A 25,196-nucleotide genomic window follows, 5' to 3' on the forward strand; every position below is an offset into this window, starting at 1 on the left:
TTGAGAAGTACAGTCTTTATGGCTTCTTTCTCTCTCTTTTAAACGGCACCACTACACCTTTGGAGGCTATCAACTCAAACATTGCGCATGCACATACACTTATCTGCGTTTGCATAGAGCTAACACAAAGGATCATAAACTCTGAAAAGTCAAAATGTTGTAGTGGTTAAGAGTGAAAATGTAGAAATATACAGAAAAGATTGTGTGCAGAAGTAGTTTGTACAGCCTCAAGCATTTCAGGATGAACATCTGTACAGTCGTATCAGGGTACACAGATAAAGCATTTAAATATACATGCATGTTTGTCCAGGCTCTACACCATCTAACCAGCTATTACAGTAAGCACACATACACAGAAATGATGTGCATGACATCCACAAAGTCATTAACCCAACATTAAGCTTTACTGACTTCAGCTGTTTCACCAGTGGATGTCCAAACTCAAACAGTAGCTTCAGGAATGTCACAGCCATCAGTGTCAGTTTTGGGTTAATAATCTCAGGTCATGGAAAGGGGAGGTTCAACAGCTGTTTTAAGTGGCACTGGGATCAACTGGAACAGCAGTTGGCGGCACTTTCAAGGAGAGTGCATTTCAATGTGAGCTTAAACCACGGGAGGAGGAGGAGAGAGATGAAGGGCTAGTGGTCAGTTACATAGGACCATGTGGACCTGCTGGCCGTAGAAGGAGTGGTTGGAGCGCTCGGCTACGGCCCGCCTGGCAAGTTCCTCACTATGGAAGGTGATCAAGGCCTCGCCGCTGCACTGGCCGCTGAAATTGTACAAGATGAGGACGGCGTCTGGCTGGAGCTGCAGAGAAATAAATAAGACGACACAAACACGTGAGACAATAAGCGTCACTTGTTTTGATGCAGCTTCAGTGTTAAAACACTAGGGGGAGCCCACAAAGCAGAGGATGAACAATGCCCTTTGAAAAGATCATCTCAGCAAACCGGTTCAGTTAGGTAGAAGAAGAAAAACAGATCAATGAGTAGAGCTTAAAGAGAAAAATCAGAGTACATGCCGTTTCCAGAGGACCTGAAACCCACAAGGCAGGTTGTGAGGCCACACGCAGTAATCATCCGTTAGTTTGCATGCATCCACATCTTGCATCAAAGTAAAGTTTGACGCATAGAAATAAAAATACATATAATCAGTTTCCTTTGGACATGCAGTATGAAACAACTCACTGATCACATTAGCAATGAGGTGAAAATCCCTTAAGTCAAGAAGTTAGAGGATGTAAGAGCAGGAGAGAGGGAGACGACGTCAGTGGGACAATGCATTCAGGACGTTCACTGGAAAAGAGTGGAGGGAGGGAGGGGGGCCCCGATTCAGAAACCACTTTCATGAGGCGGTTTACTGTCGGACGAGTGCTGAATCAAGACATACTGACAATTTGTATGTTCAGTGATCCTAAATCAATTATTCTGTTAGTGCTTGGTATATAAGCTATGTAGTTTGGTGAAATAGAACTAGCTTTCAACTAAATGCTTTAGCTGACAATGTTGAGAAAATTAAGACAAAGCCACTTCATCACTTTTAAGAAGCCCAATTGTTTGTGAAAGTCTTAAATTTCCCTCAGGAAGAGGAATACAAATAGTTTTCACATCACTGCAGGAAGTTTGCGGGGTCTCTATCCAGCACATGAAACCAGAGTAATATACTGGTTTAATTCCTCATCTGGGGCTCAGGTTGTGTTAGCGAGTGAAATCACATACGATAATGTTCCCTTTGAAGGAAAACCCTGCAATCAGATTATCTGCCTCTGCTGCAGAACAATGTCCACCATACACAGAAAGTACAAAATATTAAAGACATCTTTCCGATATCGCCTTACAACCTTTTTCACAATGATTTGAACATAAGATTTAGATTTTCTATTATCTTTTCATAAGATAACCCTTTTTCATCCCTAACGATAACTCCGAGCAACACTTTTAATAGCAAACTTCCTGCATAGAATATCATCTTCTGCTAATCATGCAACATGCAAATTAACTGCAGGAGACGAGGCTGCAAGACCAAGTTGTAAAACTGAACTGATAATCCACATTTATGAAAATGGCACTAGACAGACACAGAACCAGCCAGAAGTATTTACAATAATTCTTCTTTGTGGTAAAATGTATGACTGTGGGATAACAGTTATGGCCTGCAGTCACTATCAAACGGTTTAACAAATAAGCAAACAGCAATTAAATGTCCCTTATATTTCATACATTCTGTGTAATGTGTATTCACAACGACAAAGTATCCGCACTCAGCACTCCTAATAGTCCTACAGGAGAGACTTCAGTCATGAGGCAGATTGGTTTGGGAAGCAGCAGGGCGACATGCCGGGTCTGGAGCTCAGAACCTTCTTGGCTAGATCGGGCATTCCGTTTAGATTGGTATAATGTGTGTATTGGTATAATGTGTATATTGGCTCACATGTAGTGATTTGTCCTCATGGTCAGAACTTCCATGAGAGATTTCATGCTAGCCTTAATTAGGAAGCTGCAACGTTTCTGCAAGAGGTGTAGATTGCAACAACAAAAAAACAACCTCTGATCTGATTTCATTAGTGTGGCCAAACTCATAATAAAACACTGGTTTGGTGATTTGCAGGTTAAAAGATATACAGTCCTATAAATATGAAGTTATTCACACTTTTTGCCAGATGCATGCAAAAATGAATAAAATACACTTCATTTTCAACCAACCATAACCTTTTTCAGCAAATCACCAAGTTAGTGCTTATTGGGTAGTATAGTCATAGTGCTTATTGGGTAGTATAGTCAGTGTTTATTGGGTAGTATAGTCATTGCTGCATGTTATGTGTAAGCCTAAACATATAGATGTTATTGAAGTGCAGGAAATGCCCTCTCTTTCCACGCTGGTTCTCTGGTCTGGAGGCTCCTCTTACCTTGGGGCGAGTCCCTAAAGACAGAGCCATTCTTTGGGCTGAATCAGACTCCTGGCCTGTTCGCTCATCTGAACCATGCTGCTGTAGTCGTCAGGGGCGTACTACAGATAGCATAATAATGAACGGACAGTCAGGGTGGGAGGCCTCCACATTGTTTCACAAAAGGAACATTACACAGTTTTAGATACACACAAGATGCAGAGGTATATACTCTTAAAAATACTTTAAGGAAGACAAACACAGGCAAACCTAGAAACACAGACAGAATCCTGGCTGGACATGTAACGTTTGAACCAAACGGTGTAATTAAGCATGAGATTGTCTGGTAAAGGACACCAGCACTGGTGTGGGAACTGTTTTCTCACCCAGGGCCAGTGTGAGAGACACTGCTGCAGCCAGAAAAACACACACTCACTCCGTTAAGGATACAGTTTCGATAGTTCAGCCAACAGTCCCACACACACACACGATGCCAGGGGGAGGACATTTTTTTAACAATTAATAAACTCGTAAAATCCGGTGTTACCGATTACACTGGACATTTCATATGGAAAGATATTCGTTGATGAAGCTCAATATCTGTAGAGCGCTTACTTTGATATTTAATGTTCGATGGCTGAGCGTCTGGCCTCTCCAGTTAAGCTTTTGCTGCGGGGCCGCAGGTGTCCACCTGGAGCCGCCTTCCAGCTGCAACCCCTCGATTTCATTCCGTCCTCCACATTGCTTCACAACAAAAGTTTACAGATTGCCTCATTAACGTTATTAGGTTTCCTATTAACATTTGGTTTAAATACAAATTGCCGAATAGGCACCTTTGCTGTCACGTGATCAGTGACATCTGACTCCCGCTACTCCGTGCTGCTGTACAGAGCAGACGCTTATATATGTAGAGTTGAAGAATTGATTAGTATTTTATAAAGCAGAGTTGATTTCTTTTTTCTTTTCTTTCTTTCACAGAAATAAACCCAAACGACAATAATGTAACTAGTGTATGCCTGTACACCATGCAACGCCGAATTAGGCGGCAAGCCTAACATACTAACACACACAACTACTGTAAGGCTCTCAGACACACACACAACCAAAGTATAGGGGTTTAAACACTACAAAATGACATAAGCTGTAAATGCCAAAAGCAGCCCCAAGCTCTTTGCCACAACAACAGCTCAACCCCGCCACTTCAAACCCCACCCCTCTTCCCTCCCCGACGTGCCAAACCATCTGAAGCCACACCCTTCAGGGTTCATACCTGCTTCAGATGACGTCACCTAATTTGGACTGCCAGCGAAAAATATGCGCAGCACAGAGAAGGGAGGAGAGCACAAGTGCACACATGTCTCTTGGCAATTGAACGTTGTAATAAAATGCACCAATGTAACGGGTGAATCTTTCTAGCTGCAGGGTTGACAGCTGAGCAGTCAAACAGCTCTAGACTTTAAAATCTGGGGTTGTAGGCTGAGGGAAGAGTTCACAATAAACAAGATGACGCTAAACACACTGCTTCTTCGGGAAAGAAGGTACAGTTTAAATCCAAGTGTACAAGCATTTTACAAATTGGGTCAATATCACTCATACAGTTTAATACATATACCACTAAAAAAAAAAAATAATAATAATAATTAATTAATTAATTAATTAATTAAATATATATATATATATATATATATATATATATATATATATATATATATATTATATTATATGTTCCCTTACATCCCCACAAACGGAGCCTTTAGAGCTTTTATTTCAGTGCAACATGTGCTGACCTGGTATCCCTGGAAGAAGCTGAGAATGTCCTTGACACCAGTGTTATAGGGCAGGCCCTGCATCCTGACCAGTGCACCATGTTGCGGCATCACAGAAGAAGCAGTGGCTGCAGCAGGATGGGTTTGGGCTGCGACTGCAGCTGCCACTGCGCCCGGTGGGGCTGCAAAGTAGCCAACTGTGGAAGGAGAAACTGGGGGGCTGGAGAAGGAGGGGAGATGTTAGACAGAACCAAAGAGGAGAGAAGTAAGAGGAGAGCAGAAGGTACAAATGACCTAGTAGTTAGCTGTGGCTGATCTGATGATGTACTAACCTGGGGTAGTAGGCAGTGTAGTTCATGTTCATATTCATGTACATGTGCGGCTGAGGGGGGTAGTAGGCCAGAGTGTGAGCTGGGCTGTGTGTGACAGACGGATGAGGTCTGGGAGCAGCCAGTAGGGGGGCCTGGTAGAGGGCCTCAGAAAGCATAGCAGGCGGGGTGGGGAAGGCATAGGCTGTGGGAGGAGAGAGACCTGGGAAACAGACAAATAAATACAGAGTGGGGTCATTTACATGTGTTCAGTGCATGCAGAGTCCTGCCAGTCGTAAAGTATAGTACAAGGAAGTAAATGATTAGTTACAACATGCTGCATGGGTTGGCTACAAACAAACCATGTGCTTTGAGTTATACCACCAACATACTCCCAAACTTGACAGCACCATGAGTCAACTGTGTCCTTCAGGCTGTCTTACCTACAATGTAAACACATTCAAATGCCAGTATGGATGTGTTTACATACAAACAGCCACCATCGGTATGAGGCTGTGGTATAACTCAGTGCCAACACAGTGACACAACACTGCTGCGTTTCCAGATTAGTCAGGTTGAAACTATATGCAAAAAGAAATCACCATCACTCTAATTATAGTAAGTGAAAGACACATTTCTCAGGAAACTATTAATCTGAGGTAGAAAAAAAAAAAGAAAAAAAAGTAAAGATTAGTTTATCAATGACCATTAAAAATAAACACACACAAATATAAATTGAAGGTAGTCTCTCATGACTGACCATCCTAATCTAATCTCAAGCACCAAAGACAGATATGAGCCATAAACAGAGCAAAGTACACAGAGTTACATTCAGTCCAGCTTCAACTGCCATCATTGTTTCAAAGGACGGCAGAGACGTAACCGTGTAGTACAACTACAGATTTCAGGGATATGAAAGAGGAGAAATAAATGAGTTAAAACCTAATTTGACTGGAGGTCAGTGGCAGAATGCAGGTATAAAATATGTCTGCTGCTAGCTCAGACAGCATTTCTAAATTGACAAATGTCCCAACAAACATACATTATATAAAACAAGAAATTCAAATATTGACACAAATACTGCGACAAAAAGAGAGCGGGGTAATTGGTGGTCTGATAAACCATTTGGTGGCGTTTACTTACAGGGAAGCTTGCAGGGTGGAGGAGAGAGGCCGCTGCGGTTTAGGGTTCCTCCCATCAGCACAATGCTCATCTCCTCTGTGGAGCACTGGAACACCTCGACGTAACGGTCCTTCATGGTCTTTTTATGGCACTTCTGGGCCACCATAAACGACTTGTCAGGGGACCTCATTTGGATGAAAGCATCACCAGAAGGCCGACCCTGCAGAGACGACGGACAGAATAAATGAAAGACAACGAAAACAAGAATACAGCAAAAATTTACCAACAATTCAAATTCAGACGGAGGTGGAATCTTTACTGCCAAACCATCAAAAAAAAAGAAAAATCTGTTCAGAATTCTAAAACAGTCCACGTTTCTTTTTTTCTATTAGCTGTTGCTATACTTATACGGCAGTACTGGTTCGTCTTGTGATTTCTGATAAAGAGATGTGAAGGGGGATGACATTCATAATGGTTCTAAGACATGGCCTTTACAGCTCATGTGTCCCCACCAGTCTGACCTGTTGGTTGAGGACCATGTGGACTCCATGGGGTTTGATGTCAACGGTGTGCTCTCCCATGAACTCCAGGATATCTTCAATGCCGGCAGTGTAGGGCAGGCCACGGAGGCGGACACAGTCCCGGGTGCTGCTGGCCGCTGGAAGGTAGGGGGGCGTGGCGAGGACGGGGACCGGCATGATGGGTGAAGGGGGCAGTGTGGAGATCAGTGGTGCGGACATATAGCGGTTCAGGACCTGGCAAACAAAGAAGAGGATGTTGATGAATCAAAAGTCATTACTGCTGTGTCAATAGAAATCTTCAACACTGCAATCACTGAAAGCATTAGAAGAAAAAACAAAGAAATGTACACAAAAAACATTTTTTAGTTGTGCAAACTCAACAATCTGACTTGGATTGACGGTTTAGTCAAAACAATGTTTTCCCACTGGTCAGCCCATGTTGACTAGTACGGCAAATAAAAAAAGGGAAGTGTGGATTTGTCAAAATATTTATCATAATTATGTTTAAAAAAGTACTCAAAGCCAAAGAAAACATGTTTGACTGAAATAGAAAGCCAAAGCCACAGCCACAAGATCCCATCTTCATAATTTCAGCCTTAATGTTATTTTGAAACAGAAATTACACACAAATCTAAATGTATAAAGCATCTTGCACAGGGGAGCTGGAAACTAAACCTTTCCTTTACAGGACCACCTCCTGTTACATAAACACCACCAATAGTATTTCTTAAATTACATCTATTTCAGCACATTTTAAGAAGTCTTAAGAATTTCACATGTTTTTTGTTTTTCACATCATGACAAATTTATAGCTCAAAGACTTCTCCCACCCAAACAACAGAATTTACCTGTTGCACTTCAGCTGCAGTACTTCGAAACAGCTCGATATAACGCTTTCCCAGGATCTGCTTGTGCCTCTTTAGGGCGTTCTGTGCGTACTCTTCACAAGAAAAGAGGACAAAAGCATCGCCAGTGGGCCGTCCATCAGGGTACTTGACAAAGAGCAGCCCCTCAGCACCATCTGTAACTGGGCTCTCAGATCCAAGGAAGGACAGCACTTCCTGGGGTGTGGCAGTGAATGGCAACCCCCGCATCCGGATAATCACCTGGTTCTCTTTGGACAAGAACTGAGCCACCTCGTTAGACGTACCTAGGGTCAAGAGGAGAGCAATGAATAAACACCTGGCCATATTAGGATCATCCCAGTGGTCACGGTTCAGTAAAGCTTTCAAGATAACAACACATCACTCACTAGAAGGGGGCGAGATATGGCTAAAATCCTCCATCAGGATGTATCCTATTTTATACTGGACCACTTTTTTAATGAAACCAGACATAATCTACAGCCATGCTGGCAGCTCAGTGAGGCTGTAAATAAGTACAGTGGAGCTTTCAGCAACATGCTAACGTCAGCATGCTAACATCAATTTCAATGAATCCAATAAACATGCAAATTAGTTTGCAATATTGTCCACAATGGCCTTGAGATATTAAAGAGAGATATCGTGGTATATAAAAAAAAAAAGTGTGCAGACATTTCTTTTTTATACAGCTGTATTCACTGACCCATCACACAATCACCTGCATCTGTTCTCTAATCTTGTGAGACTTACAAAAAATAAAGAGGATACGTTCACTTGTAACGGGGACCAAAAAAAATAATTTGCAACTATCCTCCTTTGGTGTAGTGCTGTTAAACCAACTGACCTCAGGTCACAGAAATGTAAACAGACACTATGTTTGCCAAAAGTGCCATGATCCGTCAAGTGTTGCTTCACCTAAATGGCTTTCTTTGACCGCTTTATAACAATTGTAAAATACACAGTAGATTAGCAAGATCAGACAAGATCAGACAAATTAAGAGCATTTTGATGATCAACATATATGATTGACTTGTCATTTATTTATTTTTTTAAGAGTGCATTGTGTTGTTCCTTCTACTACTAGCCAAGAGACTCCAGCCCCTATTTATTGTTTGTATTATATTGTAAAAGGTCAAATTATACAGCTACAATAAACTAATGTACTTATCCAAAAACAGCAATGCTGTTGCCCGATACACTAATTGTTTTGGATTATACTTTCATTTACAAGTTTACTGTGAACTGCTTCATGTTTTGTATAAATGCAGCAGTCTTGTCTGCTTAAACTATTTGCTTAAAGTCCAATGTGCTGTCAATTTGTACTGATCTTAACGCATCTGAATGAAGTCCACAGTCAGACTGGCGGCCACTGTAAGTTATCTGCTCTGTGTGACTGTTTCTTTGTCTGCTATCTCTGTCCTGTGTTACTGGTGGCTGCTGCTCTGTGTTCCAGAGACCCCAGGCCCTGCTTTTGTCTCTTCACACCCCTTTTGTATCAACACTGAACAGGTCCTTTCACCGACCGGCAGCCGTCTCTCCCTGAGGGGGAGTGCAGCTTGAGGCTGAACTGAACAGGTGAGCTGCTGTTAGTCGAGAGTGAAATTTCTCTCCCACAGGCCTCCGAAAAGTTAGGCAGGGGATGAGGAGTTGAGGAAGGGATGAGGGGCAGTGGGAGGAGCTCCTCACAAAGAGTCTTTTATTAGTCCAACATAAGCTGCCGGAGAGTCACTGGGATGAGTCAATGACACAGGTAATAAGAGAGAGAGAGAGAGAGAGAGAGAGAGAGAGAGAGAGAGAGAGAGAGAGAGAGAGAGAGAGAGAGAGAGAGAGAGAGAGAGAGAGAGAGAGAGAGAGAGAGAGAGAGAGAGCAAATAAGAGCTCCAGTTTTACGGTCACTGAAGAGCTGCTCTTTTACAGATGTGGTACTTGTTTTTCCTCAAAGATGCGGGAAAGCCATGAAATCAAAGTCTACCTCACACTAACAGAAAGCCTTTCACAAGTCCTCACAAACGGGAGAGAAAGAGAAGAAAAAAGAGATTTGAAATCTGACCTCCAGCAATCTTGAGGAATTCCTCTCCTGTGGCCTTGTAGACCTATAAATACAAGAGGAAAACTGGGTTTAGCCATGAAGAGTATTATGTAATCGTCATTTAGTTTAGAAGACATTTTACAGACGCACATTAACTACCTTAGGACTTAAAGACGACTCTAGTGTTCAGCTACGCACACAAACAATTTACATTATGAACACAAGGTTAATGCTGAATCTAACCTCAATGTAGCGGCTGCCCATGTGGTGCTTGTGGCGCTCCAGGGCCAGGTCCCTGTGATCAGAGTTGATGAAACGAACTAAGGCCTCACCGTTCCTCCGGCCTTGAGCGTTAAGACACAGGGCCACGCCACCCCTGACACACGTGCACAGATACACTCACGATTAGGAATACAGTTAATGATAAAACTATAACAGAGCAGCGCTCCCTAAAGCTTTTTTTTTCTTTTTTTGGGGACTCCGACACACGTATACAATTTATTTAATTTCATATTAAATTAAAATACTTGTATTATCATACATTTTATTTAGCATATTTTAGCTAATAAAAGCAGCTCTAATCCTAGAGTGTCAATCATTTTCTAATATAGCCTATTGAGGTTTTGTGACGACTATTCTAGCCCAAAAATGATTAGAACCTTTAAACCAATGACATTAGCATTTCAATCTGATCTTGGAGGGTTCAATTTGACCTTTAAAAGAGTACTTTAAATGATCTACAAACACTTTGTCATATCTGCACCCTGACTAACAGGTTGAAAGCTCTGAAAATCACTTCGAAATATTTTGCTGGAGCAGAAGTTTGAATAAAAATAAGAAATATGGGGCTACTGGAAAATGTCTGTTAAGTCCAACATACTTGGCAATACTGAGGCCTTTAAAGAAGCGAGCAATGTCTTGGTCTGAGGACTGCCATGGGAGCCCTCGCGCTCTGATCACTGTCTCATTGTCCACCGGCTCCGTCTTGCTGCTGAAGAAGCATAAAAAAATAAACATTAACAATATTCTGACCATATTTAGAAAGGAAAAAGAAGAAGAAGAGATTGTTAAAAAAAGATCCCTACAGACGACTATAGCTTTTAGAAAAAGCCCTATCGCTTTTGTTCCATTTGAATAGATTGTCCACTGACTGCAGACACAGAGGCCACTCACAGTAAGTGCTTAACAGAGAAACGCACTCCTATGATTAAATGTCGGGCGGTTGTCAAGGTGACAGGCTTTTGACTGCAGGAGAGCAGCAGGATTTGGTGTTCTGCTACCAGATAAGCACTTGATGACAAAGTTGGGCAGCTTTAAAGACACACTTGTGGTTTCCTTGTTGCTGTAATCAATGCTAAGGGCCCGAGGTCTGAGAGACGAATGTGGCTGGAGGAGCGTTAACAGACAGGTGTGGTGGGAACAAAGCTGGAGTGAGATACATGTGCATCTATTGAAGAGTTCATACATACCATGTGCCGGAATCAAACTTGTACTTCACCGTTTCAACACAGGAGAACTTATGGTCTGAAAAATAAAAGAAGTGTATGATTGAGTGTCCAAAACAACATTATCTCTTTACTGTAATGAACAGGTTCAACCTGCCAAGCAGTGCATGTTGTAAGCCATGTGCATTTCTGTTACTTGTCACACCCAACGACATGCTTGGCTGTTCTTAAATGGGTAGAGTCAGAGGCAACTGCAACAGTCAAGATAGAAGATGTCTGATTAAAGTTTGATTTACACCCATCCCAATTGGGACATTTAGGCTAGCAATAATACAATCAAGATAGTCTTCCACAAACTAGTACATCCTCAAGTTAAAAGTGTTTTCTCTGTGAACATTTACGGTTTCCATACAACTAAAGAAAAAGGCAAGACGGGTTGTGGGACAATACGAAGACTCCAGTTTTGCAGTTGCAGTGCTGATTTTATAAACCAAAATCACCAGGTGCATGCTACTTCTTTAGTGGTCATATGCACTTCTTCGCTTTCTCCACACAGGCATTTCAGAATTTAAGTTCAGCTCAGATCATTTCAGGTAGAAAGTGTGGCGGTTTGCTTACTGTGGGGCTCAGCCAGGATTTGGAGTGTCAGCTGCACCATGCTGCTCACTTCCATCTCCCCCATTGACTGCTCTGAAGCAGCAGGAAGACCAACATCTACACACATAGTTAAGGACACTGACCTTTATAAGCGGCCTGTTATTTTTACTTCTCTGATGAGTCATGCTGCAAGGATCTTGTGCCAACTTCACATCAGTAAATCTAAATCTGCAAAGAAACACCTCTACACTCTGTAAATATAATTATGCTTACTAAACATTAACACTATCATTGCATTTCCCCTGACATATACAATAAAAAATAAATAAAAAGAGTATTTACAACATAGAGTATCGATACAATGTGACTAATTGTTAAGGATACATTCCAACATGGAGGCGAGTGTGAGCGTCTGCACAGGGCTGGCATTGGGGCAACATTTGTGGAACTCCTTCTTCACATCCACAAATGAAAAGAAACATTCAGGAAGGACAAAATTCTAAAAAGTAACAGACAAAATGACAAAGTATTCAGTATGATATAGTAGACACCAGGACAAGGGGACAAAGAGATGAAAGAGATATAATTCAGAAGAAAAACGTATGCACATGCCGACTATCTTGTGTTAAATGTGAGTCAATGCCTATATTCTTGACGGAAAGAAATCCTATCTTTGAAGCGTTTATATCCAGGACATTTCAAATAATTAACTAGTTATGTTAAATGTTTCCACATGGGACACTGTAATTGAACTTGAGCCATGAGCAGAGGAAGCCATAGCTGATTTATTTAGATGGATTACTGGTATTCTCAGGCAGCGCATGACATGCTAGTGCTCTGCAAAAATTATTATTATAAAAAGCGCATGGTGGAAAAACACTCATTTACTTTTCTGTTTTACAAAGTATCAACAGCAGTTTGAGCCGTTACCTTTTTGGAAGCTTCGGGGTGGAGGGCCTGCCGGATGATAAGGGGACTGTCAACACAAAGTGTGAAGGAGCTTCTGCCGAGGCATTTCACTTCTGATGACACCAACTGCTGGAACTGCACAAACAGAGAGGAAGGAGAAAAGAAAATTAAACATGGATTTTATCAGAAGAATACTTGTGCCCATCAAAGAAAAGGCACAACAGTCAACATTATATCTGAACATAACATATATAAAATTCTTTATTTGGGATTATTTTACTCTCATTAATTAAAATAAATGGTAAATGGGTCAAATATGGTTCAACTCTGTTGTGCAAACACCACGCACTATGTGAAAGTGAAAATTACACTTCGATCTATAGGCAGACAAGTAAAGGTGGTGTTGCGTTTGACATTTGGTTGTGTTGTTTCTTTCACATTAGCAACGAGGCTCGTCCAACAGGTTTTAGTGTTTGCCAAGTGAGGGAGGGAGCAGACAAAGGAGAGGAATGATCACCGCACTAAGCATCAGGATCACAGTTTTCTCTGTGCACAACCAACAGTCACAGCCAGACAAGAGGAAAAACATCCCATACAGGTTTAACCTGCCTGCCTCCATTTTACACTCCGATGGTTCCTAAAGACCAGAAACGCCCACATATGTACATGTTTATTTATAACTACCACATTTAATGAGGCCCAATCATTGTGTTGTGTCAACCTGCCATTGGCAGTTCAACTGTCAACAGAGGACATCGCCTCAATATCAACGCCCACTGATGAGTTCAGAGGACTGCCTTTTTGAGAATGTTTTACATCATTTTCTTATGATCTTAAATGACTAGTAAAACAGGTTATTTGGAGAGGATGTGTGGACCATAAAAGGGGAATGTAGCATCTCATCCCCGACAGATTGCTTTGCATAATTTCTGAAGGCGTATCGACTTCAATCTTGTTCGTATTAATTTGCTGCTCAATGTTCAAGACTGACTATTTTGCCTCCAAAAAGTTATCATAGTTTCTTCTTTGTTCATCCCTAAATCCTCAAGGTCACCTGTTTCAGAGCAAAATTAGACTGTCTGGGTGAGGCCAGCTAAAACCTAATGACCGACTTGTTTCACATGGCCACTGGCTATGTGTGACTGATCCCCAGACAGTGAGAAAGTATTAGAGGTGCGTGTTGAGGCCTGCTCCCTAACAGTCAGCGAGAAATGCAGGGCTATTTGGCAACGCTAACCAACTGCTGACAAGGGAACAAGTGCTACTGGGTCAGATTACGGTTGTTTTGGGGTTGGTGTTTATGGGCCCCCTGAAAATGGCCAGCTGTTTTTTTTTCTCACATCGATGATTCTTTCAGGTTTCTGTACAGCCACCTTGATAAAAGATCACTGGTCATTAATTTAGAAAAATGATCAATAAAAGTTATCCTGATGATGAGTTAAGGGTTTTTAAACATTTCAAACGTGAGCTGGACATTGTTTTTATTTTGTACTTGGCTGCTTTCCCAATCCTCAAAGAAACTTGATCAGGTGCTCTATCAAGTTTCTTGACCTAGTGCAGAACTCCCTATTTTGTCTTCAAGTTGTATATACAAGTTTTTTTAACACTATGCATTTTGTAACTTCTGCTCACTGTTGTGCAATAGTAAGTAAATAAAAGTGATGGACAGTCATTATCATTTTTCAACTAATCTGCTCCGCCTAAATCACTTGACACTGTAAATGTTTCTGCAGTTTTCCAGGTCAAGGCCTTTTGAAAACAGGAGAAGTAAAAAAAAAAATGAAGCAATATGCAAATTCAAATTTCCAAAAGTGCTCCCATTGCTCAGTTGAGAAGGAAAGCAGCAACATATGCAGATAAAACACCAGAAAGTTCTTGCATACCATGGTGGTTTACATGGAGCAAGTGAGTGGGCCACATGAAATGCAGGGTCAAAGTGTTGTGGTGGGAAGCTTTAAAATGCTAGCTGCCAGACGGCATTTACATGGATATACTATGTTGTTGGAAAATTACACATCCTACAATAAACACACATTTCAGAAGAGCTGTTAAATAAGTGAATGCTGGCGTGGTGACCGGGATCTAAAATGGGTGTTATTCATTGACATGACCGCCATTGGTACACAACAGTGTATATTTGGATAACAGATTTGCTGTGTTAGCCGTCACTCGATTCCCAGAGATAATTGGCTCCTTTATTAGGGCGGTTACGATAAACTGTACGCGAGAACAACGGGTACATTTTAGTAAAAGGATACACCACAATACTATGCTTCACTAAAAAGGTGGAACCCAGAATCTATTTTGGAAACAACGTAGACAGAGGACAGATCTAGTCCATCTGCTTTAATTATCATACTCACAATAAAAAAAATATTGAACTCTTCGGAAGTCTTGGCAACATCAAATATAGCCACCCCTTCATGTTTTGATCTAGTCCAATTCGCATTTTATACTGCTGATGTAACCAAACTTCCCTGAGTATTGACCACAGTATCAACAAACCACCGCACCAGCACACTTTTGTATTAAAGCCTTTGCAGCGATAGCCACTGATGTAGTTTTAAGAGTCGAAGCAAGTGGCAAACAAAAGGTCAATTAATGTCATTGAATTCCCTCATTCATTGAATGTGCACACAGTCTTTCTTTTTTTTTTCCTCAGCAAGTTGCATTGTTCTGAATGCTCACAATACCAATAAAACATATCGGGTATCTTCTTTCGTCCAATTTAACACTTGAAACTTTCATTGTTAAAACTGTAAAATTCTACATTATTATACTCCACTGTTGCATAGATTAATCGGGCAGCACATTTTAAGCACAGCCACACTGTACAATTTCATGTTTACAGTGATAACAGGACTAATGTTTGCTCATAGCCGTGCATGCAGCTCCACCTTCGCCAATTACTAAAGCCGGATTACTGAGAGAAAAGCAAATATTCTAAATGACGTAGCGGCACACCCAATCCTTTTCGCCACTGTCAAAGCCGCAGTGTAAATTGAGCAAACAAGCTGAACAGAAGACAAATCTCACAGTAACAAAAGATAGGTAAAGACAACAGGCCACATATAGAGCCCAAGTCATGAAGCGACCACAGAGAAAAAGGTCATCTACATTTAATTTTCAATGAGTATAATCTACTGTACAATAGTAGTAAATAAAGTCCTTTACATGGAAGGGTTAATGAGCAAAGTGTTCCACTTTTCCTCGAGGATTTTCTGTTATTGATTCTTTGTAACCTGTTGCTAAAAAAAGTGAGCAAATAAGGATTTTATTCCTATGATACAATCGCGTTATTCTGCCTTACTGGCATGTTGACTCTACGGTCAGAAACTGGCTGCCAATTTTAACACATTATACTTTCTCTATGATAATATAAGTTCAATCCAATAATCAACATCTGTTTTCCGTTTCAATATTTTAGGACTCACACATACTCTCTTAAACCAACTTTTGGCCTCACTATAGCCTCTGAAACAGATGAGGGGGAGGAAGTGGCCTTTGAACATTGTCCTATCAGAGTTTGCTCTCCTGTGTAGCCGGACTGTTTGCATGCTGAGGTGGGGTGGAGGTGGCTGAAGCAAATTCCGATAAGAGCAGCAGGGAGTGTCGGGGCAGTCCCTGTGGAAACTGTTTAAGGCACCTAAAGTCAACACGCACACGCACACACACACCCCTAATTGGGCAAAAATCAACACGGATCACAGATAAATGAGTAAATGACAAAAAGTATAACTTAGTACAAAGCATAACCCAATATAACATTCTTTACTTGTGTGAATGTAAACAGTCATTCTAGCAACTAGAGGTCAACCGATTCATCGGTTTGGCCAACCAATCTCCACCAATGGAACTTTTCATAAACTATCGCTCTCGGTGGAACTGGCACCATTCAACTTAAAAGGGTCCATACACATAATGGAGGCCACTATTTGCTGCAAACATCTGTGTGCATGCGATCAACTCCTAATAATAATAATAATAATAATAATAATAATAATAATAATCTAAACAACGTTTGAAGACTCCTTGTATTACGTTTTCAATATTATTTAGATAGTTTGAGATATATATATTTTTTTTGAGGAACTGCTCTTAGGAACAGCTGCTTTCATTAGCAAGCTGACCAGTAATATGTGAAACATTTTCATATTATTTCTCCCCACAAAGGGTATCTCTCAAATATATAACAACACTCTTGATAAGTATCGGTCGTTTAATTGGCTGTCTCCTCCTCCAAACTATCAACATTATATCAGCCTTTAAAAATCCACTATTGGTGTATTTCTAGTAGCAACAGGCTCAAAACATCAAACCTCTTCTATGAGCTTCTTTTCTTTTTATATATGACATCAACTTAGATTTTGGTCTTATGATTCTTTGGACACACCCAACAATAACTACATCATCACAGCTCAGGGTTCATTCTAAACAGAGTCAATAGTGTGTCATCTTTAAGCAGCTTTATCCAACTTATGTGAATCTCTTAGATGTGATTAGTCAGGTTTTCCATGTCACAATATGGTTCCCTTTGGCAAGCACCAAACCAGTAATTTAATGCAATGCTGAAGCCAGTATTTCTGACTGTGGTCTACAACAGTTGAAAACCAGTGTCACAACAACAACATCACATGCAGCTCCCAACAGGCTGCGACATGCTGTCAGTGTTCATGACTAAAGCCAAGTCAGTACAGTCAGCAGCAGCCTGACGACAGCTAAACCATCAATCAGCTCACGACCAGGAGCTGAACTGACACACCATAATGTGTCACAGCTATAGTCATAAACACAGATGCACAAGTACTAGCATGCCACCTATAGCCATCATCTAAAATCAGTATGTTCTGATAGAGCTCTGATACATGTGATTGGGTCTATTCACATGTATCATAATAGTTTCAGACAGATTAGATATTGTTCTAGTCAGTGGAGGCAGAACTGCCCGAGCTTGTGATCCCAAAAGTAAACCAGACATTAAACTGGCTTTTAAAAGTAATCAAAAATCATGAATTTTCCTTTAATAAAAAAATAATGATAATAAAAAAGTAATATCAAATGTGTTGTTCTTTATTGTGTTGCCTGCCATGTAGCAACTTTCATGCACTGGAACTAAGGATCTAGGAACAAACATTAATGTTTATTAAATTCATTCAAATAAAAGCTTTGGATCTTCTGGTATTCATCACTGCAGACATAGTATAGTGTATGATCTTTACGGTATTGTAAACTTGAGCTGGGAGGGAATGGGACTGACCATAGCTCAACATTGAAATTAGCAAACCAATGGGGACACCTTTCAAATAGGAAGGAGGGTAAGGAAAAAGCAAGAGGCAAAATATGTCAGTAAGACAATTGACCAAAGCATTTAAAAGATCCCAGTGTGCAACAGAATGGACTACCCCATATAAAAAAAACACACCCTTCTAGAAAAGTCTTGAACGATGTCCATTTCATTTACTTCTCTGTATCAACAAAGACAAAACTAATCTTAGAACAACCAACAGTGAGAGAAAGTAACTGATGACTCAAAGGTATGACCACAACGAACTGATTGCTTGGGTTAATATTTGAAGCTTCAGTACACAAACTAACCTACAGTGGAGCCGAAGTGTTAACAGGTCTGTATGAGGCATAAATGGCTTCAGCATTTGGATCAAACTCCAATGGGATGTAAATTGTGTTCGGTATTATTGAGTGTCATAACCCCAGCAGCATCATTTCAAAATAGCCCCAGAAAGATTTTTAAGAAAACAACCCCATTTTTAATTGATTATTCCAACCAAGCCGCGTGTATACGAGGTATTTAGACCACAGCAGCGCTACTATCAACCCAACCACACCAGTCCAGCATGATAATGAAATTAGAGGGATGGGAACGGTGCAACCAGTGCAAACAAACACTCTTGAGAAGGTGGTTGAAAAACATGTTTGGCAACAGCTCTGTTGAAACACACCGCCGCACAGGGAGGAACCAGAATGCAAATATAGCAAAAAAGAAGGATGAAGCTTAAGATCTGAAAAGCCTCCACTCCTGTCTGTCCTGCAGCCTAAAACAGAGGTGCGGTCCCAGGTAAACATTCCGCCTTCCAGATGTCTGCAGCATGCATCAGGCCGAAACAAGACTAGACCTGCTGCTACTCCTTCTTATCTGCAGATGCCCCAGGCTCTGCCTGGGTCCCCCCCCCCCACAGCTTCTGCAAACTGTCAGCAGAGTTTGACTGTCAGGGCCAAACCAATGACATATCTCAACCAGGTGGAAGACCATTTTTCTAAAGGGCATCAGGGAAATTTGACACACCTCACATTAACTTACAGCTCAAAACAGAGTTAGGCTTGTCACGTCTCATCTTGCTCTGGGCATTAACCGTCAGGCGGAAAGCTGCCTGAGTTTAATTAACTTCTGAATTTCTCGTCATGTTACTGAGGGATGAGAGATTTTATGAACTGTTGCTGCGATTTTCATTCTGTATGAATTCAGTACACCGGTTAGAGATTTCCAACATGACGTATGGCCTGCACGGCCTGTCAAGCACGGGAAAGGATTTTTGGGACAGCAGTAGCTCAGTCTTTGGGGATTTGAGGGTGGCTGGTTCAACGGCAGTTGACCTCCTGAGTAGGACTGGACGATATGGCCGAACTCCTCTAACCCGATGTAGGTAATTTCATAACGAGATAGATAGATAGATAGATAGATAGATAGATAGATAGATAGATAGATAGATAGATAGCAACTTGGTTTTGTATACTTTTGAAAAATTGAGTTTTTTTATTTAATCAAGAACTTTAGTGGAAAATAATCTGATTTAATGAAAAGGTTCGTTTTTGCTTGTTATTATCAATTTAGTCAACAAACTGTATCCATTGCAAGAAACTGAATTATTGCCCAGTCCTACACCTGGGAACTGCCAAGGGGCCCTTAAGTATGGCGCCTGACTCTGGCTATGGCCGCCCCATCACTCATCTCATCTCTCCACAACAAGAATGCAGGTCTACAAGCCCTGTGTGTTTATGTGTGACAATAGAGTGAATAGGTATTGATGGAGTAAAACCACCTTCTTAAATATCCCTGATGGAGAAATGCACCTCACATCTAGTTGACCTGGGGAGGCTCACCTGTTGCAGAACTGTGTCCAGGGGCTCAGCCTCGACGAGTTCTTCCGCAGTCAGCCCGGTGTCCTCTTTACACTGATCCGTCAGCTCCAAAGTGTCTGGCTTGACAAGACATCTATGGAGCTTCCCGACCTGTGAAGGGATTCAGCGGTTCATGGCGCAGAATACAGCGTGAAACACGTTTGAATTCATGGCAAAGTATAGATAGACTCATACACCCACATTCAGGAGATTAACTCTTACAAACGTCAAAAAATTGACAATAGTTGCAAAATATAAAATTAAAAATGTAAATAAAGCGGTGTTTATATCAATAAGCTGACATGCCAAACCAAAACGGTGTGTTTTTTCTGAAAATTAAAGTCCTCGCCTGCTCGACACATTTTTGGGCCGCACACCTGTAAAAAAGGTGAGCTAACGAGGCGGCTGGACGGAGAATTGAAGCAGCGTTAATTTAGCGTGAGGGGAAAGCGGGCTGCGGAGGGTTTCAGGGAGCACACCATGTTGGTTTAGATGTCAAACGAACTGTTCCACTACAGGTCGACACTAGGCCACACACACACACTCTCTCTGGATACACAAGAAATCGTAACAACGAACAGGTCAGAAAGGTCCGTACCTTTTTCTCATGTAGATCCACAATTTGCCACACCAAGAGAATTATTTCCCTCTCATCCGAACCCAGTTTACCCCCATTTGCACCAGCTGTTGCCCCAAAGAACACCACCAGAGTATCACTGTGCGAAGCCATCAGGGACCACAAGGGTAAAAACTACAATTAAAGCAAAGATTAAAATAAAAATAACACGAGGGTTCACCTTTTTCCAAGTGATAAGAAGAGCGAACAAAAGGGCTGGAAACTCAATTGAGGTAAACGTAGAGAGGAAAAAGGTCGGAGATTATTTTCAGAGGAGCCACGAAAGAGTTTGCGGTCAGAGACTCTACCTGTTGAAGTACTTGAGTGTGTTCTATCCAGAGATACTGGTTTGACTGGTAAAGAAGGGTGGAAATCCGTGCTTCTTTCACACGAACTCCATAACAAGCCCTGGAGTTTTTTTTTCTCCCTCCTTTCCTTTCTATTTTTTTCGCCTTGAGTTACCTGTGTGGCTCGTCCTCTACGCGAGGGAGCTCAACGGGCCTCTTCTATTGGCTGGTTTGGAAAGGTGAGGGTGGGAGGCTGTGGCGAGTGCTGTAATCTCATTGGTCAGAGCTATTGAATCCGGAAGTAGTCCAGCAAAACTGGGCTGTAGTGCAGTACCTCCATGAGGCACGCAGCCTACATATGACTCACACTGATAGGGGGAAATAAATGAACAGAACTCCTGCAAACATACACTTGCAACATTTTTTTATGTTTTGAGAGTGTTTGTGTTTTGAAAGGTTTGATTAGACTGGTTTTGTACTTCTTATTATTGATGTGTTAAAATAATAGGCTTAAAAAATGTGATCTTGAGTACATTTTTTTCTTCTTCTTTCTAAAGAACATGAAATGTCGTGGAACTATAGGCTGTTATACTGAGACGGAGACGTTACATTTGTGTAGCTTGTTAATAGTTTTCCTCTGTCCCATACTTCTTGACCCATCTTTTTGTCTGTTTTACCATTTTGGGATAAAAAATAGTACCACACACACACACACACACACACACACACACACACACACACACACACACACACACACACACACACACACACACACACACATCAGGAGTTTATTACATACTAGGTCTACATGTTGTGGGAGCAGCAGTGTTTTATTGCAACTAAGCTGCATTAAACATTACAATAGCATGTTGTACACTGATTCTATATACACTCTGACTTATTCAATGCGATGTTCTGCAACAGTCTAGAGTACTCATTGGTATAGAGGAGCTGGAAACGATCTATTTCTTTAAGTTTTCACTAATGTTATGTAGATTCCAAACTGTACACCTGCGGCACATCAGGCCAATATTCACCAAATGTTTGAAGTTGTGATTTCTGTAGTGTAATCATTGAGAAGATTTGCCTTACTAACATTTACTTGGTGAGTTAGTTTGAAGTAAAAGTTGACAAAAACGCTAAAACAGAAGGCAAGTGAAATGGTAGAAAAAGAGAAACAAACACACAGACACATAGTGAGACAGGGGCGACACATTAAGAATAGCGGAATCAGCCTGTATATGACGGAAAGTACCATCTAATTTATTGTTTCTTACATGTTTTCAACCTGCAATCCTTATTCATCCTTTAAAAAAATCCAAGGATTATAATTCACTGTCACTGTGCATTATTACTGTAATTTTGTTAATTTTTTTGGTTAGATATATGCAGTCTCACACTCTTTTGCGTGGCTATATTTTCATCTTTTAAACAGCTTTGATATTGACTTAAAATCGGGCGCGAGTAACACTATACAATCTCGAGTTTTGATTAACTTCACAGGTTCTTACTGGTCTTTGGCCTGGTTCCCAGAATGCAATGTTTTGTTACTCCTGACACTCCCATCTCTGCTCGCTATGGGCCAGTTGACTGGCTTCTTGTCTCATCACCTCCTTTCACTCATTTAAATCCCCAAAATCCTAAGAGTAATTATGAATGTCTCCATCCTCAAGTGAAATGATTCTTTCCAGCCGAACCAGTCTGATTAGTTGAGAGATACACTGGGAGACATTTCAGCTAAAATCACGCCTGTGACACCAACATTGCATGTTAAGTCTTTATTTCAGCAGGTGTAACTGCTAAAAAGGTTGTACAATTGAGAAGGCAATCTGTAGAAGCCATGACCGTACCCCAAAAAGGACTTAGATTCGGTGTCAGCTGTATTATGAGCCGTGTTTGCAACTCTTCTAACAAGCCAGGGACAAAAAGAGTCATGCCAACCAGCACTTCTCAGTGAACTTTAGGGATAACCAAGATCCAAAGCTCAGTCATTCCTTTTGGCAGGTCCCGTCCTGTGGTGTACTTTTAGCTGGTGGAAGTGTGGGTTACATTGAAAGGGATTACAGTAATCTGGTTGTAAAAAAAAGCAGAGGCAAGTTTTAAAGGCAAAAAGGGATCAATTTACAGTTAAGAGACAATACAACAGAATTTAATGAAAGTTCCATTGCTGTCTGCAGCTATTTGTCTTCTGATAGTACCACTAGAGGCCGTCTGAAAATCTGACGTTTTCATATTCTATACATATCTGCATAACACCCATTTTTATAGAAGCCAACTTTGCTTATGATGATCCAACTCAGAACTCACCTTTTAGTGACACAACTTTGCACCAAGCCAGTGTCCTCTACACACACCGTAGTGATACAAGAGTTCATGTTCGCAGCAAAGAAAACGCTGCCTTCGTATCAAAGATATGGAAAAAAGTGACATGAAGCCATAGCTGAGTTTTCTGTTTTATTGATATACACTACTTTAGAGCCTACAGTATGATGCAAGGTATCCCCTTTGAATAATTTCAAAAAGCACTGCAGTCTTAAAAATTACAAAAATTTGAACATACAAAATATACAAGAAATGACAATACAAGGCTCGGTAAACATCAGCTAAACCTGTATTTCCCTTTTATTTTACAAAACATATATGTATGTATATGTATATATGTATATATATATATATATATATATATATATATATATATATATATATATATATATATATATACATATATACACAATTATATTCTCAACACTCATACATGTCCCCAACCTTTTAGGAATGACATCCATTTCAAAGTATCAAAAATAGAGTTGTACAGTCTCTGTTTGCTTTACCATAATGTAAAATGGGAACATATTGTTCGGTCTTTGGTTGTGACAGACGAGGACGGCAGCCAGAGTTTACTGTCAATGCTGGTTTTGTTTTAGTTTTTTGTTGACTCAAGTCTTTCAAGCTACAGAAACAGCTTTATATGCAAAGCCATTTCACTCCTCCCACACAACCCTCAATGTCCACTATGTGCCCCCCGCCCCACCCCCCAAAAATGAAAACGGAAAATAATAATAATAGTTACCGACTTATGTCTTTAGTCACGGAACAAAAAAATCCACCCAGAACAGACACAATGACAAACTGGTTTTCAAACAAGAGTTAAGGCATCCTAATAGTTTACATAGTGACATGATACTCTCATCTGATTGTTTTTTGTTTTTTTTCATTTCCGCTCTTCATAAGCAACATTACAAATAGTAATCTTCTTTTTAATTTTCATGTCATTTCACATTTGCTGCTGTTAAAGATTGCATAGCCTCAATACGTGTGTTTGCGTCTGTTGTTGAAAATAGGACTCCTGTCTTCTGTACAGCATATTTGGTACAAACACCAACCATACATCCACTCACACAGACACACACACACACACACAGACACACACACGCGCACACACACACCTGAACCTATTAAGATGCTCGCACTGCGTCCTTAACAAGGCAGATTGGCTGATGGACACCTCCAGGATGCTAACAGAATTATTCAAGCATCTACAACACGTCTACACTCTACTTCTATAGGCATCAAGGTTTTTTTTCTTCTTCTTTTTTTTCTCCTCCACATTTTTAAAGGCATTAGGCAGAAATCGTAATGCATAGCAGAATCATTTTCACCTGGAAACTGACTTCAAACCGTCATAAGCGACACTCATCAGTTCTCACATGCAGGAGCGTCATTGTCAAGCTTAAGGCAAACAAAATAAAAAGCCAATGGAAATCTGTGTGTTCACAATGGAACCTGCCTGAAGACTCTTTCCTCGAGATGGTTTTATTGCTGCCGTACAGGCACTGCATATCCGAATACATCATTGTGAATAGACACCATTCTGGACACAATTAAGGAGAAGTGTTTGATTGTGGACAGAAAAAATTGATTGTTGCAAACAGGGGAAGTGCATCTAGATGTTCTTCTCTCGACTTTAGGATATTTTTAGTTTTACCTTGTTCATTAAAGGGGGGGTGGGTGGGGGTCAATACATATATGCAATATATAAACATCTTTATGTATAAAATACTTTCAAAACTTTAGTCAGATCATTTCCCTATTAAATGTCATACCATCACAGGTATGGTGGTTGCTAGGAATTCAAAGGCACACTAGGGCCCCTGAGAGATTTGGGGAGTTATTGCATGAAAATGTATTTCAGAGGCAGGGATGTCTGTGGATTAATAAAAACACTTCTTTGGAACGTGGAAATAACGGGCATCTTCAAATATCTTTGAATACAAATTAGAGGGCTAACTCAGTCCTGAAACCCACCCAACCCTCATCAGGATTCATAAAATGTTCTTTCTGAAACAATATTATCATCACGCTCCAAGCCAGCTGTGCAAAACAACAACAAAAGCTTTAGCTACCATTCAAAGCTGCTAAGTGTTAATAAGGCATTTGTTCAACTTGAAGGGAAAGAAATACCAGAGAGGGAGGATGTAAATGATGAAACAGAATAGACAGAAGAAGGAAAAGAGAGAGAAGTCGATTCATGTACAGATATCTACACAGCTGCAAGGTTACTAAAAGTTGTGGAATGTTACAGGTTGCAGATCTCAGACCAGTGTCGGAGGAGCACGACCTCCCTGCCGGGTCCCTGCTCTCCAGACCTGAATGATTGTATCATCTAAAAAGAGAAAGGATCCAGGAGTGGACAATGTTGTCATGAAGGAGCCAAA

The 25,196-nt window shown here is 40.8% G+C and overlaps 1 protein-coding gene across 2 annotated transcripts; it reads right to left on the reverse strand.

Moving 5' to 3' along the window:
• Positions 1–677: 677 nt before the first annotated feature.
• esrp2 (epithelial splicing regulatory protein 2) lies at positions 678–20,317 on the reverse strand (the record flags this gene model as incomplete). 2 transcript variants are annotated; one of them, XM_079216605.1, is made up of 17 exons in its annotated part: positions 678–807; positions 2,906–3,006; positions 3,500–3,628; positions 4,672–4,870; positions 4,983–5,181; positions 6,102–6,300; positions 6,602–6,835; positions 7,450–7,751; positions 9,515–9,557; positions 9,737–9,869; positions 10,374–10,484; positions 10,963–11,017; positions 11,557–11,652; positions 11,920–12,034; positions 12,466–12,579; positions 19,561–19,689; positions 20,177–20,317. In XM_079216605.1, the coding sequence occupies 16 exons, from the start codon at positions 20,306–20,308 to the stop codon at positions 2,920–2,922; spliced, it is 2,277 nt and encodes a 758-aa protein (XP_079072731.1). In that variant the 3' UTR covers positions 678–807; positions 2,906–2,919. The 2 variants fall into 2 exon arrangements, with proteins under 2 accessions (XP_079072731.1, XP_079072730.1); XM_079216604.1 differs by lacking the exon at positions 3,500–3,628 and having other exon boundaries at positions 20,177–20,308.
• Positions 20,318–25,196: the final 4,879 nt, after the last annotated feature.

Source organism: Taurulus bubalis (assembly GCF_910589615.1).
Source record: "Taurulus bubalis genome assembly, chromosome: 4".
NCBI lineage: Eukaryota > Metazoa > Chordata > Actinopteri > Perciformes > Cottidae > Taurulus > Taurulus bubalis.